General features: G+C 40.3%; 1 protein-coding gene across 9 annotated transcripts in view; it reads right to left on the reverse strand.

The window, feature by feature from the left end:
* AGRN (agrin) overlaps window positions 1–16317 on the reverse strand; it is a 3161231-nt gene that overhangs the window by 71409 nt on the left and 3073505 nt on the right. For all 9 annotated transcript variants that reach the window (XM_044063089.1, XM_044063082.1, XM_044063083.1 and 6 more), the window contains 2 exons: window positions 15751–15867; window positions 6549–6738 (listed from right to left, as the gene is read on the reverse strand). In XM_044063089.1, the coding sequence (XP_043919024.1) occupies window positions 6549–6738; window positions 15751–15867 (307 nt within the window). The remainder of the gene's footprint in view (window positions 1–6548; window positions 6739–15750; window positions 15868–16317) is intronic.

Genomic DNA, 16317 nt, shown 5'->3' on the forward strand with positions numbered 1-16317 from the left:
TAACAGCACTTCAGGGAGCAACTTCTGGGGCCTTATCATGGTGTGTTTAAGAAAGTGGATACCTGGTATGGCCTGGCTAAAGCACTGTCCTCAGCCATTGGCATTACCAGGATGGGGGAGCAGTGTAGACATCATTTTGTTGATTAGAAGTGCAGGAATTTCAACACATTCCATAAATGGTAAATGGAAATTACACACAAATACTCTAATCAGTACACTTATTATTTTTATTTTATATGCTTACGTTTTTCCCTTTTACCTTTTTTTAAGTCTTGTGCTGCTGTTACTATGATCAAGTAATTGCCAAGCTCATCCTAGAGATTAGCTCTGCAGCTGTGTGCACCAAGCTCATCCTAGACATCAGCTCTGCAGCTGTGTGCACCAAGCTCATCCTAGAGATTAGCGCTGCAACTGTGTGCACCAAGCTCATCCTAGAGATCAGTTCTGCAGCTGTGTGCACCAAGCTCATCCTAAAGATCATCTCTGCAGCTGTGTGCACCAAGCTCATCCTAGAGATTAGCACTGCAGCTGTGTGCACCAAACTCATCCTAGAGATTAGCACTGCAGCTGTGTGCACCAAGCTCATCCTAGAGATTAGCTCAACAGCTGTGTGCACCAAGCTCATCCTAGAGATTAGCTCTGCAGCTGTCTGCACCAAGCTCATCCTAGAGATCAGCTCTGCAGCTGTGTGCACCCTTGGGAATAGTTGCAGTGCAAGTAATACTTTGTGTGGATTTCTGCAGGGTCCGTTACAGTGTGGGGCCACAATGAACTATGGCTTGGCTGGCTGAACACTATTTGATATGTCCCACTGTATACCTAATCCATATTCACTTTATGTAACTTCACCTTACAATTACCATGGTTCTCTGACTGTGCCTTTTCTCTTTCAGCATTACCAGAATGTAATGCAAATTGTGTTGCCTACTACTGTTATAGACAGGAGAGGCTTGTAGATAATCACAGTTAGTTATCCTCACACAGTTTGACATGTATATTAGAATCTTCCTTCCAATACATTTACTTATGCGTACCTTCCTATTTGGCCCCTTCCTTGCAAGTGTAGACAATGTATTTGATCCCCCAGCATCTCAGCCACATCCTGCTTCTACAGAGGTTATGGCTGATGTTTATCAGGGTGGTGAGGCTTGTACAATGTGCAAATAGCAAGCACACCGTGCACATAAGCTGCAAAAGTGATATGGAGACATGAAGCACACCATGAACATAAGCTGGAAAAGTGATATGGAGACATGAAGCACACCATGAACATAAGCTGGAAAAGTGATACAGAGACATGAAGCACACCATGAACATAAGCAGCAAAAGTGATATGGAGACAAGAAGCACACCATGAACATAAGCTGCAAAAATGATATGGACACATGAAGCACACCATGAACATAAGCTGGAAAAGTGATACAGAGACATGAAGCACACCATGAACATAAGCTGCAAAAGTGATACAGAGACATGAAGCACACCATGAACATAAGCTGCAAAAGTGATACAGAGACATGAAGCACACCATGCACATATGCTGCAAAAGTGATATGGAGACATGAAGCACACCATGAACATAAGCTGCAAAAGTGATATGGAGACATGAAGCACACCATGAACATAAGCTGCAGAAGTGATACAGAGACATGAAGCACACCATGAACATAAGCTGGAAAAGTGATACAGAGACATGAAGCACACCATGAACATAAGCTGCAAAAGTGATATGGAGACATGAAGCAGACCATGAACATAAGCTGGAAAAGTGATACAGAGACATGAAGTACACCATGAACATAAGCTGGAAAAGTGATATGGAGACATGAAGCACACCATGAACATAAGCTGGAAAAGTGATATGGAGACATGAAGCACACCATGAACATAAGCTGGAAAAGTGATATGGAGACATGAAGCACACCATGAACATAAGCTGGAAAAGTGATATGGAGACATGAAGCACACCATGAACATAAGCTGGAAAAGTGATATGGAGACATGATGCACACCATGAACATAAGCTGCAAAAGTGATATGGAGACATGATGCACACCATGAACATAAGCTGCAAAAGTGATATGGAGACATGAAGCACACCATGAACATAAGCTGCAAAAGTGATATGGAGACATGAAGCACACCATGCCCTTCACCTGCACAAGTGATGAGCAGATGTGCAGCACACCTTACACATCAACTGCACAAGCCACATGTAGACATGCAGTGGACCATGCACATTTGTTGCAAATGTGATGTGCAGACCTGCAGCACACCATGCATTTTAGCTGCACTCACCTCCCTCCTGGATGACCACTCACCTCACCCCTCCTCAGTCATCCAGTCCTACTCGTCTTCCCCTTATCCAAGTACTATTTTCCAATATCAAAGTACTTTACTTCTAATATCCAACTCTCAAGTGATTCATTAAGACACTGTCTATTACGCAACTTTTGCATACGGTAAGATTTTTTCTAACTAAACAAACATACACTTTTGTATAAGGCACAAAGTGATTTTACCTTACCAAATAAACATGCAACCCACTAACTATATTGAATTAATGTCTTGTTAAGATATGAGTCACAGGACTTTTTTTGTTGAACTGTTTAAACACATTCCATGTCATGTATTGTTTTGAACCAACTAGCTATCTATGGCCTTTGTATACATTGTTGTACAATTTTTGTATTTTTTAGAACATCTGATTAGTTTCTGTAGATTTTTGCTACCTGTTCTTTGTATAACATAGAGCTTTTCTCCCCGGGCCTCTGCTGAAAATGTGCCTCCAGCTCAGTCGGACACTTCTGGTAAACAAATGAAAAATAAAAATAAATAAATGTGCAGCCCACCATACACATCAGCTGTACAAGTGATATGCAGATGTGTAGCACACCATGCCTATCAGCTGCACATGTGACATGTAGACGTGCAGCACACCATGCCTGTCAGCTGCACATGTGACATGTAGACGTGCAGCACACCATGCCCGTCAGCTGCACATGTGACATGTAGATGTGCAGCACACCATGCCCGTCAGCTGCACATGTGACATGTAGACGTGCAGCACACCATGCCTATCAGCTGCACATGTGACATGTAGACGTGCAGCACACCATGCCCGTCAGCTGCGCATGTGAGACGTGCAACACACCATGCCCGTCAGCTGCACATGTGACATGTAGAAGTGCAGCACACCATGCCCATCGGCTGCGCATGTGAGACGTGCAGCACACCATGCCCGTCAGCTGCACATGTGACATGTAGACGTGCAGCACACCATGCCCGTCAGCTGCACATGTGACATGTAGACGTGCAGCACACCATGCCTATCAGCTGCACATGTGACATGTAGATGTGCAGCACACCATGCCAGTCAGCTGCGCATGTGAGACGTGCAGCACACCATGCCCTTCAGCTGCACATGTGACATGTAGATGTGCAGCACACTATGTGCTTCAGCTGTGCAAGCGACATGAAGATACGTAACACACCATGCATATCTCTATGAATCCTGGCCAAAATATGCAACACTTCGACTTCTCAGATTTTGTTTCATGTTTACCACTTAAAAAAACATGCACATATTAAAAGCATTGCATATGTGCATTTTTTCTGAAATAACTCCAGTACCTAAACAGAATTACCCAGAATTATAGACCAGATGCAAATACTAAGTCCAAACAGTAGTACAGGAGATGTGCTGAATCAATCAACCCTCCAAAACAGTACAACTCCATAGTCATGTACCTGGAGAAAAAAAATACTCAAGTGTTCTTGCATGAGGCAATGTGAGTAAAATGTCATGGTGTGTGTGCTCAGCGGGGTTGTGTGTGTGTGGGGGTTTACACATAAATGTCATTCATTGACCAGTCCAAGAGAAGAATTATGTTGATGACCAACATCTTAAAAAAAGTTTGTGAATGCTAGAGATAGTGCTTTTGCTATGGACTGGAAATGCACAATAAAAAATATGGCAGGTGGAGGGTTGTAGGAACTTTGGTTCCACGCAAAATGTTATTGTTTTTGAGTGGTACAACTTAGTTCTATGAACAATGTTTTGGTTGATTTTCATGTAATTGATCTATAAATCCCAACGTAGTAAAGGAATAAAGAAAAAAATATTTTACATTTTCTCTCCAAATCTGTTTAAGCCACCAGATCTGCTAAAAATCTCTCTAGAACATCTAATGTGTCCTGGGGACACCCCATTTTCAAGAGAACCATGAAGCCTGTTGACCACACAACTCCAAACAGATGGTATGGACTTTGCAATTATGTTCTCTACCTGTCCAACTTCCTAGGGCGTAAGAATGCTTTTGCTTGTATAACAGAGCCATCACTGACCAATATGTGCTTAAGCACTCTATACCATTCTACGTTTAAACCAGGTTCACTCTTATAGTGAACCTGCATTCCTGAGCAGAAATCCTTCACCCACCACCCTGCATGGGCTATGTCCCTGGGGTTTTATTCTGTGAACTTGTGAATATGTGTTGTGTGTGAGAAGGTTGACGTATAGTATGCACCATTCTGTGAACTTGTGAATATGTGTTGTGTGTGAGAAGGTTAATGTATAGTATGCACCACATCTGGAGACCTTCTCATATGCTGAAATATATACTAATTTTCTACTATGTCTCTCTTTTTGACCTCATGTTGATATCGGAATCCCAAAGAAACTGACAGCCATCCATGCTGTCCATTTATTTTTTCTAGGTATGACAGTTACTAGCACTTTTGGGATATCCTTAAACCCTTAAACCCCCCTCACAAGTGGCATCGTATGCTGATATATGTATTCTTATTATTACTTTTGGGAAGTCTGCCCGCTACCCTGCCTCCATGGGCATTCACACACTACAGCAAGGAGTAGCTCCTTAACCTCTCTATGAACAACACATGCTTGCTATCAGCTGCTCATTCCCAGGTTCTTCCTGTACTCAGACTGCTAGAAAAGCCTGGGTATCATGCAGCACACCGGCAGTCGTGTCACTGGATCACCCCAAAGGGCTGCGCATGTTGAGGTACTTGAATTGTAAGCAACAGTGTGTTGTTAGTGCACAGCTTCCAAACACTGGAAACTGGAAAGCAGGGTAAAAGTCACCTGTGCATATCAACTCTACCAGCAGGCACCCCATGTGTCCGTTGTCAACCTTTCATACAAGCCCATTACAGGTAGCATAATGCTAGGGTCACTGATGCTGAGCAAGGCTATTTTAATTTCAAATAGTTGTGCAAGCTAATGATAAACTTAGTTAAACTGACGGCAGTAGCCATTATTATCAGTGAGTTCTCAAAAAGCTTTAAAAATACCCATAAGCCACCACTAATGCAACAAGATAAGAACTGGTCTGAAAATGCCACCGAGGTCTGTACCAGGTGTCTCTGTCAGCTTCAAGGGTAGTTTTTAATAATGGCTATAAACCACCTAGGTTTGAATTCTATCTGACCATCATCACATCACTCAAGTTCCTTTTGCTTTTAGTCTTCTAAAGGTATCTGGTAAAGAAAATGAAACCCCTAATCAAATAAATATATTCCCAGAAGCTAGGGTAGGGCAAAAAGGGCAGTCACCCTGGGTGCAAGGTGTTAGTGGTACGATCATCAGTTGCTGATAGAGCTTTATTACAGTACCAGTATTCAGAAATGATGCTAATGTTGTAATTTGTGTCAACACTAAAGTGGTCAGTGTGTGGTGTGATAGCAGCAAACTGCTTGCATTTGAATTTGCAGCCAGTGTTTTGCTAGAGTTAAAAGCAGAAATTTTTTCCCTCAATGCAGACTGGGGAAAGAATGGACTTAGGGATCTTACCCACCTTGGGAACTTGCCCACCTTGGGGCTTTGCATGTCAGTAGAGGAGCACTATATCAAAAATGTTTTGTTCTTCAACTTAAAAGTGGAGTAGAGGAGATGCACTACAGAATGGACCTACTGGGAGTGTCAAATTGGTGACCGGACAATGGACATTTTTTTTGTTCTTTTAGTTACAGGAGTTGAGGGATGCCAGATCTTGGAATGGCATGAGGTACTAGATTAACAGGCCATGGCTCTGTATATCCTTTGTGGACCTCTAATTAATTTTGTATATTGCTAGGATGAAAAGAGAAGTAGAACCCAATGCAGAGTCTAGAGGTTGTGCTAGACAGATTTGTAAAGCACTTCAAGTGAGAAAATCATCAGCAGATATTCAGGACAATACTATTATATTATATTATATTATATTATATTATATTATACTATATTATACTATATTATATTTTATTATATTATATTATATTATATTATATTATATTATACTATATTATATTATATTATATTATATTATATTATATTATATTATACTATATTATATTATACTATATTATATTATATTATATTATATTATATTATATCAGGAGCATCTTGATGAGGGTCACAATCACTCTTGTGGAGATAAAATCTTCATGCACACTAATGGAATTCACTTGGTAAGGCCATTCTTAATTCTGTTTGGGTAATAACAGAGGGTCACTCAATAGGGCTCACAACAATAATGCCACTTTACCTTTTTCACAGTGCCCTCCAGAGAAACCATTCTGACATGTACATGTGAAGCTATCCAGTTCTGGGCGACAGACTCCACCATTGGCACATGGGTACGGCTTTTCTGTACAAGGATGGAACAAATAATTGGAAATTTCTGCTGCTTTCTTGATGCTTTCTTCTTTCAGAACAGTGATACCTTTAGCAGTTATCTAGAAAAAAGCAAAGAAAGATACATTTTCATACTTTTATCAGCGACAAGCAATGACGGTGAGTGTGTTTAATTAGTTCAGACAAAAAGAACTGTGGTTTTTTTTTCCTAATTAAATAAGCAACCTAACTGAGAACTACTTCAATGACTTGGCCTTCAAGATGCCACAGACTTGTAGCAGCAAGAGGAAGATGAAAAGTCACTGACTTGCACAAAATTGTCCAGGGGAGGAGGGTGACATAAGGGTTAAGCTGTTTATCTCACAGACATAAGATACTGGGTTTGATTCTCACGAAAAGGAAATTGTCTGTGCTTAAAACTGTCCACAAGAGAAGTTAGCCTAATATTTACCTTTGAAACTTTCAGCCACAAAAAAACAAAAAAAAAAAAAAACTGAAGATGAAATTCACAGTGATCAAAAATGGACTTTGGCATATCTCCTGAATGTCTGAAATTCTCCCTAACCTCCTGTATAAAAGCAATAACATGCACCAATACAGGTTTAGGTATGCTGAAAGCAGCTCCTTTGTGTCACTTTGGATAAGAGCCTGGTCATGAACGTCACTTTGGATAAGAGCCTGGTCATGGACGTCACTTTGGATAAGAGCCTGGTCATGGATTTTCCAGTCATCACAGATGAAAACAGTTCTATAAACCAGTTATCAATTACATTCAAATAGCAACAGAAACCCACTGCATGCTTTCCATGTCTTTAACTGTGGCGTCTGTTTGCAGGAGATAAAGTAGAGTCCCCTGGCATGTCAGCATAAAACTAACTCTGCATGAGACATGCAGGTACGAAGTTCTTCAAGTAAACTAGTATTCTGATAACTCATATCTTTAAATCAAAGTCAGTAATTATATCACTTTGAACTGTATTTACTGGCTTGCTACTTAATATTTCTTTATTTCTATAAGGTATCTAGAATTCTGGGTACAAACTTTATTCTACTCTCTACTCAGAAGCGACTCGGTAGCCATATTTTCCACCACTATCCCTGAGGTTATTTTGTTCTGCTCTCGACTGTTTGTTATTAGAAACTAACAGGCAATACATGTAGTGCTTTCCATGTTGTGTTTTGTACTTTTCTGTGCTATTGATTACACTTTACCTTTTTTTTTTTTTTTTTATTGCCACTGAGGAATCTATGTATCCAGTAACAGCAGCAGCAGTGGGCAATCCATTTTATGCAACTCAATGCAACCTAAGTAGCAGCCCATTTGGTACATTGAGATACTTTTGAAAACAATGTTCTGGTAATTCTTAGCATCTCTTGCTCTGTCTCACTTAACACTGTAATGAAATTACTGCCTGGATCAAACTGCGCCAAAACAAAGGAGGGGCAATCAGGTGTGTCTGCCCAGTCTCACCCAGCCCCAGGGTATTGAAACACTGTTACTGTGCCTCTATGTTACCCTTAGAGGTATCAAACTGTGTGCACCTCTGAGAAAAAAAAAAAAAAAGATACAATTTAAGCGGAAGCATGGCAGGTTACTGAAGATAGTTTTGGAGAACAAAAAAATTATCAAAGTAATTTCAGTAAAACTACATTCCATGCCTGTGGAGTTTACCTTTTTCTCCACTTTTGTGAGACCTCGTAGTTGGTACATATATAAATTCAGAGGTGTGGGGGATGTCCACGAAATGGGGGATGTAGGGAAGGGGGGCCTGCCCCTTGCAAAACAAAAAAATTCCTTGAGATTTTTGCAAAAGGCAGTCTCAGCAAAATTTTTTGCGGTTTTTACATTTGCCAAAACTACCTTTGGTGAGTCAACATGAATCCCATTTCCTTTCGGTGATCAGCTCATGTTACCATAACTGAAAGTGGAGTATATATTCACTCTTCCATCTCTTATGAATAAAAGAAAGATTCTAGATTAAATAGAGGGTTAGAGCTGAAATGATTCTGCCTCAAGCAACCATATTATCACTTGAAAGAATCAGAGGAGCTGAATTCTCTAAGAGTCACATATTAGGCCAAAGAAATCCAGCCCTTGTTCATCTCTTTAACTGAAGCTGTCATCATCAGCAGCTTTTTAAAACCAAGCCTGTTCTCAAGCTCACCAATCCAGCATTGTCCCACTTTTCTTGCAGAACTTGAATTGCAGGATACTAGACAACATTTTGGTGGAAGGCTAAAAAATGTATTACTTAAGTTTATTGACCTTCCTTTTCTTGCTGGGCAAGTTCTCACAGTTCAAACTACTAGCCTGAATCCTTCCCTCCAAACATAATTTCCCTGTAGACACCAACAACCAGTTTGCACTGGACTCAACACAGAACACACAACAAAACTCCCCATCCATGAACTACAGATCCAGGAATCCCTTCCCGCTTATCTGACAGAAAACACTTTCTATAAATCACTTGCTCTTGATCTTAAGCAATTTTGACTCAAAAATACAAGTTATAGATATTACAAAATACAAAAAAATAACATGAAAGCAGATAACCAACCCCTTTACAATACTTCCTCTTATATACCACTACTCTTAAACCAGCCCGTCTACAATGCTTCCTCATGGGTCGACTTTGATTAACCGAAAGACCATTTACCTGAATCTGTTTTCACCGAGGCAACTTCAACGAAGTCTGAAAACAATGAAACAATGAAGCACCAAAGTTCTTTCCCTGGGAAATGAACCACTTGGCCACCAAGGTGAACCTTACCCTTTGCCCCAGTGTAGTGCGATATCGGATTTGGTATATTCAGTTAGGGGGTGTTTGGTGATTGAAGCCCCCCACTTGGGTGGATTTAATTTGTGTTCATTTTATTGTTTTACCCTGGTGGCCATGTAGTTTGTTTCCCAGTGAAAGAACTTCGGTGCTTCACGGTTTCATTGTTTTCAGGTTTAGCTGAAGTCGTCTAGGTGAAAACAGATTCGGGTAAGTGGTTTTTGGTTATTCAAAGTAGACCCTTCCTCGTATATACCTCTACTCTTAAACAGCCCCTCTACAATACTTCCTACTAGCTACCACTACTCTTAAACTGAGTCAGACAACCCTCTACCCTTCATACGAACCCTTGTCATTGTACATATTCTGTTTTGACTATCCATTCCCTGATGGAAACCATTTCTATAACCGAGTCTCACAATGTTGAGACCTGGAAAGTGGAGACTAAATGCCAAAAAATCTTGACTTACATATACAAGGCCGAAAACTGACATTTCTTGGAATATTCTTTTCTCTGTGGTTTTGCAATCTTGGAACTGATATGTACAAGTTAGGGGATGTAGGGGCTTGTTCCACTCATGAGGGAAGCAGGGGAGCCTGCCGTTCTGCAGAAAACAAGTTTAAAAGAGAAGCGTGATGCTCACTACATTGACCGTAATTTTGATTTTCTCTAAGTATCTGTATGTTTACTGCGATTATTTCTTTGAATTTTACAGTATAATTTTAACTTCTTTAACACTATTAATTTGTTGTATTATGTTTATGTTTTTTTTGTACATGGGCCGAACCTGAAAACAGTCATTTCAGATCAGTGTTCTACACTTCTTCAAGCAACTGAAATGAAATATCATTTCCCTTCCATAAAGAGAGTTCATGAAGAGTCATAGCTATTCCCAAAGCTAACCAACACCCAGTCTTGGTGGAGATATTATTAACAGATATTAGTTAGAGATCTGGCACATTAACATAAGTCTCTAATTTAATGATCAAGCAATGGACCAGGAGGAGAATTTTTTTTTGTTTTTGTTTTATTGTAAAGACTAATATGTACCTCATATTAGGCAGATGTATAGCACTTGAATAGCAACATGACAAATGCTCACAGTAAAAGTACTTAATAAAAACTGTGAATTAATCTCAACAAAGTCAAGGCTAAAATTCCCTATAAAAGTAAAAAAAAACATTTTTTTGCAGGGAGACAAGCCCACCCTGCACCCCATTGTCTTCCAATGACTTTCCTCAAAGTAAGGGGAAATCTGCACAATATTGCAGCTGAGGATTAACAATATAGCCTAAAAAAAAAAATCACAACTTCCTGCATTTCAGCATGGCAAAGAAGAGAGCATCAGACAACTGTCACGTCTTAAAGAACTGATTGAGAAGCCAGTGCTGGATCACGGTTCTGGTTCAAAAAGATTGTGACTGAGGAACTCACCTGACAAACATTCATCTTGACCGTGAAAGACCTAAGGCCTAAGGAAAACACATATCTGATCACCTACAAATATATAGACTGAGGCAGTACAGGACACCTCTACATCCAGATGGACAATGGCTTCCACTTAGTATGTCTAATGAGTGGAGAACATTCTTGAATGTTCACTTACTTCTAAAACCTCTCTGGGAAGGTCTGATAAGATCAGATTGTCTAATGGAACAGCTATGCCTGGAGGTCGAGCCAGATGCCTGTACAACTGTAGAAGACCTTCATGACTTCCACGGGGTTACATTTCTGTAGGGATAGTGACCTGGAAGACTGAAACTAAACCTCTCTCAGTGACAAAGATGACACTTAAGTCTTTAATCTCTGAATTCAGCTAATAGGCATGAAATCGAAGTGAATAGAAGAATAGCAAGAGAAAGACTCCACGGCCTAATCCAATTTAACCTGGTATAGCAAGTGGAAATGGGAAGGACTTCATTTTAATGACAAAAAGGTTTTATCTATGAGCTACACAATTTCACGAAGGCTCTGAACAGAGTACTCTCCCTTATTTCCAAATCCAGGAATGGACTGGAATAGTGTCTGAGTATTGACCAGTACATTCCCTACCCTCCAGGATGGTTGTGATAGAGAGACCTTTATCTATTGCCTACTATTAAGTATATAATACCTTCCTGCAGACAGGATATAAGTGCATGCCAACAGTCCAGTTAAGTACCACTCCTAAGCCTGTTTGCCTGACAACAGTGGGGGGCATTTTGGTCTCAATTTTATTCCTGGAGCTTGAAAGGAAAGAAGCACCATCCCCAACTTAAGCAGGTTTGCATGTACTCTGCTGTCACTGGACCCTACTTGGTCCACACCAAAGAGTATCCTAGGTGGGCTCCACCCCACCAGCAAACCATTTGTCATTAAAGTCTGCAATGGGGTTTAGCAGGAGGAGGGCAGCTTCACGATGAGTTTGTTATATCTAGACTGTTCATCACTCTGCAGTCCAGTGACAGGGGTCTGACATTAACAGAAGGTCCATGACAGCATGCTACCTCTGTAGCTATAGACACTTTACTGTCCACTGAAGCACCCTCACTCACATCTACAAGAAAATGATGAAGATGAATGGTGTCAGCCACAACACCTAAAACCAGCAGCAGCAACAACATTCGTGCCTTTACCCAGGACTACATATGGATGCCAAGACAATGACCCACTGTAGTGTCTCTGCAGACAGGTATGACTAACACTGAAAAGTGTTCAGCTCTAACCAACTGAACACTATTAACTGTACTGAGATAAGACAGGATTCCACCCAATTGACTGTGATCCAATGGGATTGCAATCATGGAATGAGTGCAACTATGGTTGATAGCAAGAAGTCATCTGAAGTGGTCAACAGAAGACAGTAATCCGGACAGAGAAACATTAGCATGGCCATCTCCCATAAAGCCTCAAGACAAGGACCATGGTGATGGAGGCTGGACTAAATGGTACTGCTCTGTTTTGCAAGTGATGGTTACATAGTCCACATACCAAGATGGGATAAGTTTGATTAGCAACTGAGTTGTTGGAAAATCTTGGGAGGGGGCTTGCAGGAAGTAGCAAAGGTTAACTGACCTATTCCTAGGGGAGGAGGATGTAGGTGACCAGGTTAGATTACTGCTCTGTTGCAGCAAAGGTTAACTGACCTATTCCTAGGTGAGGACGATGTAGGTGACCAGGTAGCTTACTGCTCTGTTGCAGCAAAGGTTAACTGACCTATTTCTAGGGGAGGAGGATGTAGTTGACCAGGTTAGCTTACTGCTCTGTTGCAAGCAAAGATGTGTACAGGGGGCCGGGGGCCAGTGACCAGGAGGAAGGTGTAGGTTTGGTATTCCCAGCTGGTGATGGCAGCTCTCATGTGGGGAGGGGGGGTGTAACACTACGTACATGTTTGGAGGAGGGCAATGGAAACCAGGAGGTGATCCACTACATGATTCAGCCAACAGGGGAAGGGTTTGAGTAGGTTTACTGATAGGAAAAATTTCTCCATTGCCCATATCCATGGATAAAATGGACCAATGATGAAGGGAAGGTCTGTTAGCCAGGCCTATACAGATCAAATCACATTCAGTTCCAGGTCTGGGATATAACACAAACTTACCTGGCTGGTGGGATGAATGGTAGAAGTATAAAGTCTCCTACTCTCTCTAGTCTTGGAGGTAAGTCAAACTCCCCTTAACAGTAATGAGGGGTGGTCATCTATTAAATGGGCAGGAAGATAATCAGGGCAAAGAAGGTGGTACAACCACCCTGATGGCTACCTGAAATATAGCCATGTCCAAAGAAATCTTGCCCTGAAAGCAGGCACAATTCCCTGGAAAGGAGAAGAAATGGGCCATGTCTGACTGCTAGGAGGCTTGATGGTTGGCAGTCATGGGGGAAAAAAGAAAAAAAAAAGTAGACCTACACAAAGTAAAATGAAGAAATATCCTATGAGGGCTGCAGACATTGATGTTCAAAAAACATTCATCATAACCAGTATCTCCAACTAAGTACCTCACAGAAATGCACTCTGGGGGAACATCTGTCCTGGATATGGCATATATCTCTTAACTACCTCTAATTTTTCAGAAAAGCCCTGACTTTGCCTCATATTTTCTGATAAATCACTGAAGTTTGCAGTCCATCAATAATGCCAAGCATTAGAGTTTCATAATTTTTACTCTTGAGAAAAGGAACTTAAATGAAAAGCTTGTTCATCTATTAATTTTCTAAGTGAACTAGGGTAATATTTAAAAAAATACTTCCTGGGTCATTGTCCCCTATTACGTTTTAGCTCTTGACTCTGATTCTTAAACAAAGAAGTCTAAAGCTATGATATGTCATACCAGATGTGCTCAGTGAAATTGCTAATGTCCGCAGTGACACAGAAGCTTACCTTACACTATGGGGCATGGACAGCTTGAGAAGAGAATATATTTTCTTTCTGAAAGTAGAACAGGCTACACTTTGGGCTTAATCCAGATGCTATAAACTGCCTAACCTTTCAATTTATATTAAAATATTAGCAGATTCAACCGGATAATTTTTTTAAAAATAGTTCAGCTTTTATGCATATGCCTCCATGAAGAATAAGATGATTATCCATTATTCCTGTCTGGCACGCTGCTTGTGGAGTACAGAAATAATGATTCAATGATGGCTGCTTGGCTTACTAGATGAAGTAGTGGGCATGTTTCTGGTGTGTGTGTGTGTGTGTGTGTGTGTGTGTGTGTGTGTGTGTGTGTGTGTGTGTGTGTGTGTACATGCTGGTTGGATCCAGTGGCTTGCATTTTATGTGCTGAAATATACAGCTGTGGCTATTGCTTATTTACTTACTCAGAGTCAAACATCTGGCATGCACACAGACAAAAAAGGTTGTAACTGCTGAACAAGAAGGAGCATGTGGATAAACCTGCCTGGACCTAGTTAACATTCAAATTATAGTTAAACAGCCATTGCTTTGCCTTGCAGGACTAGTGCATGTTTGAGTAAGACAAACTATTATTATTTTATTTAAGCACAATCAGACATCTGAGTTGTAGACTGTCAGTAAAGTGGCTATACACAGTGGGTACTGAGGTAGTCTGTGGATGAAGGTTTCTGACCCCAGTCATTGTTTGATAACAGTGAAGCAGTTGTTGAACTGCCTTAATATAGCTGTGTCCCATTCCAGATATCCCTACCAATTCATTTGCTTTTAGCATCCCCCTCTTAATTTGAATTCACCAGCCATCATTGTTAGCAACTGATGAATATCTGCCAGTCCAAATTCTTCCACTCAGGCACACAACATTTTCTTTCAATCCACAACTAATTAAGAACGATACATGATGTGTGGCTACATATGGTAGGTAGGTAGGTTTTATGACATCAGGACGCAACAGAAATATTCACGGTAATGCAAAACATGCAAAATTATGTTCGAAAAAAAATAATGGGAATTCAATATTCACTGTTTAATGTCATTAAAATCAACAATTTTATTTGATTACAGGATAGGGCACTTTGATAGATGTACCTTGCTAGTTAAAAGGACTGCTGCGGGGTTTTAACTCTTAACAATATATCCTATTGCACGTGTCTGCTTGAAGAACCCTCCTTGACATTGTATCTCGGGACTCGCATCAGTGTTTACTAACACAAGGACCTAAGTATCTGGCCATTAAAAACAGCAAATAAATGAAGGCCCAAACGCTGTTTCCCTGCACCAGCATGTGACAGGCAGATGTACATCAGTAGGATTACCGCAGAAGAAGAAACAGATACTTTGTGTGCCACAGAAGAAGAAACAGATACTTTGTGTGCCACAGAAGAAGAAACAGATACTTTGTGTTCATCTATTCTGCCCAGATTTAACAGTAACAACTAATGCAGGATTTTTATGAAGGTTACAGCAATCTGAAGCTATAACACTGGATAGAAAATGACTTTAAATGGATAACCAATTAAAAGCTGTAATATTTGATAGAAAGTGACTTGAAATGTCTAACAAATACAATTCACTGTCATAAAGATATGTTCCCAGAAGGAGACAGGTGATGTATTGGTACTTAAAGCAATCTCACTGAAAACTACTTTCAAATCTCACATTGTCAATAATTGTCAATCATTCTCCCACAGCTTACAATAGGGTACTCCACTGTCCCTTCCAAAACAGGAACGTCAAGTAGTTGGCATGTTTCATAGTATGCTATATGTCTTTCATGTAGACAAACTGCATATATAGGAATATACATTTTGTGTATGTGTGCATGAATATATAGTTGTACAGCTGTCTGTGTGCATACCTTTATGTCTTTTGTCAAATCTCATCCACCAAAAGAAATGGCATATTATGACAAACATCACAGAGCTGCATATGTCTGAATATGTACCTTCTGAATTGCTCCAAAGAATCCTGTAGATATGGCTGCAGCTCGAGCAAACCTGCTCAGGTCAGGAGCTCCTCCAACAAACAAGGGTTCCTTCAGATTTAAAGCTGTATGAGGAGCCTGAAGAAAGAAAAGAAGAAAATGAAACAAAAATAGTGGCTCACAATTCTTATTCCTTCAAACTCTACACCAAGACATTCTAATGTTCAAATACATGTACTGCCCTCTGGTGGTACATCCTATGTATTGCATGTTGAAGGCTACAAAGGAAAACAACTAAAAATTGCTGTCAGCAGTGTATCACTAATGGATTCAATAATCTGCCTGCTAGCATCCTGTCTCATAACTACTAATGGTTCTGAGGCTCCGATCAACATAGTGCGTTAACTGAAAAACACATCTAAACTGAGTTTAAGTTAACTGAATGCAACAACTGGAGCATGTGTCCTGTACTGAAGCACTTGTTTTCTTGCATTTTTCAGAACATTAATAAAAAAATGAAAGTAACCACAGTGTAAAATATAACTAAAGAAAGTCCAAATCTCTAATGAAGTCCCCAGTTTAGGGGAT

This window comes from Protopterus annectens, chromosome 2.part1 (genome assembly GCF_019279795.1).
Source record: "Protopterus annectens isolate FY-2018-M chromosome 2.part1, PAN1.0, whole genome shotgun sequence".
NCBI lineage: Eukaryota > Metazoa > Chordata > Ceratodontiformes > Protopteridae > Protopterus > Protopterus annectens.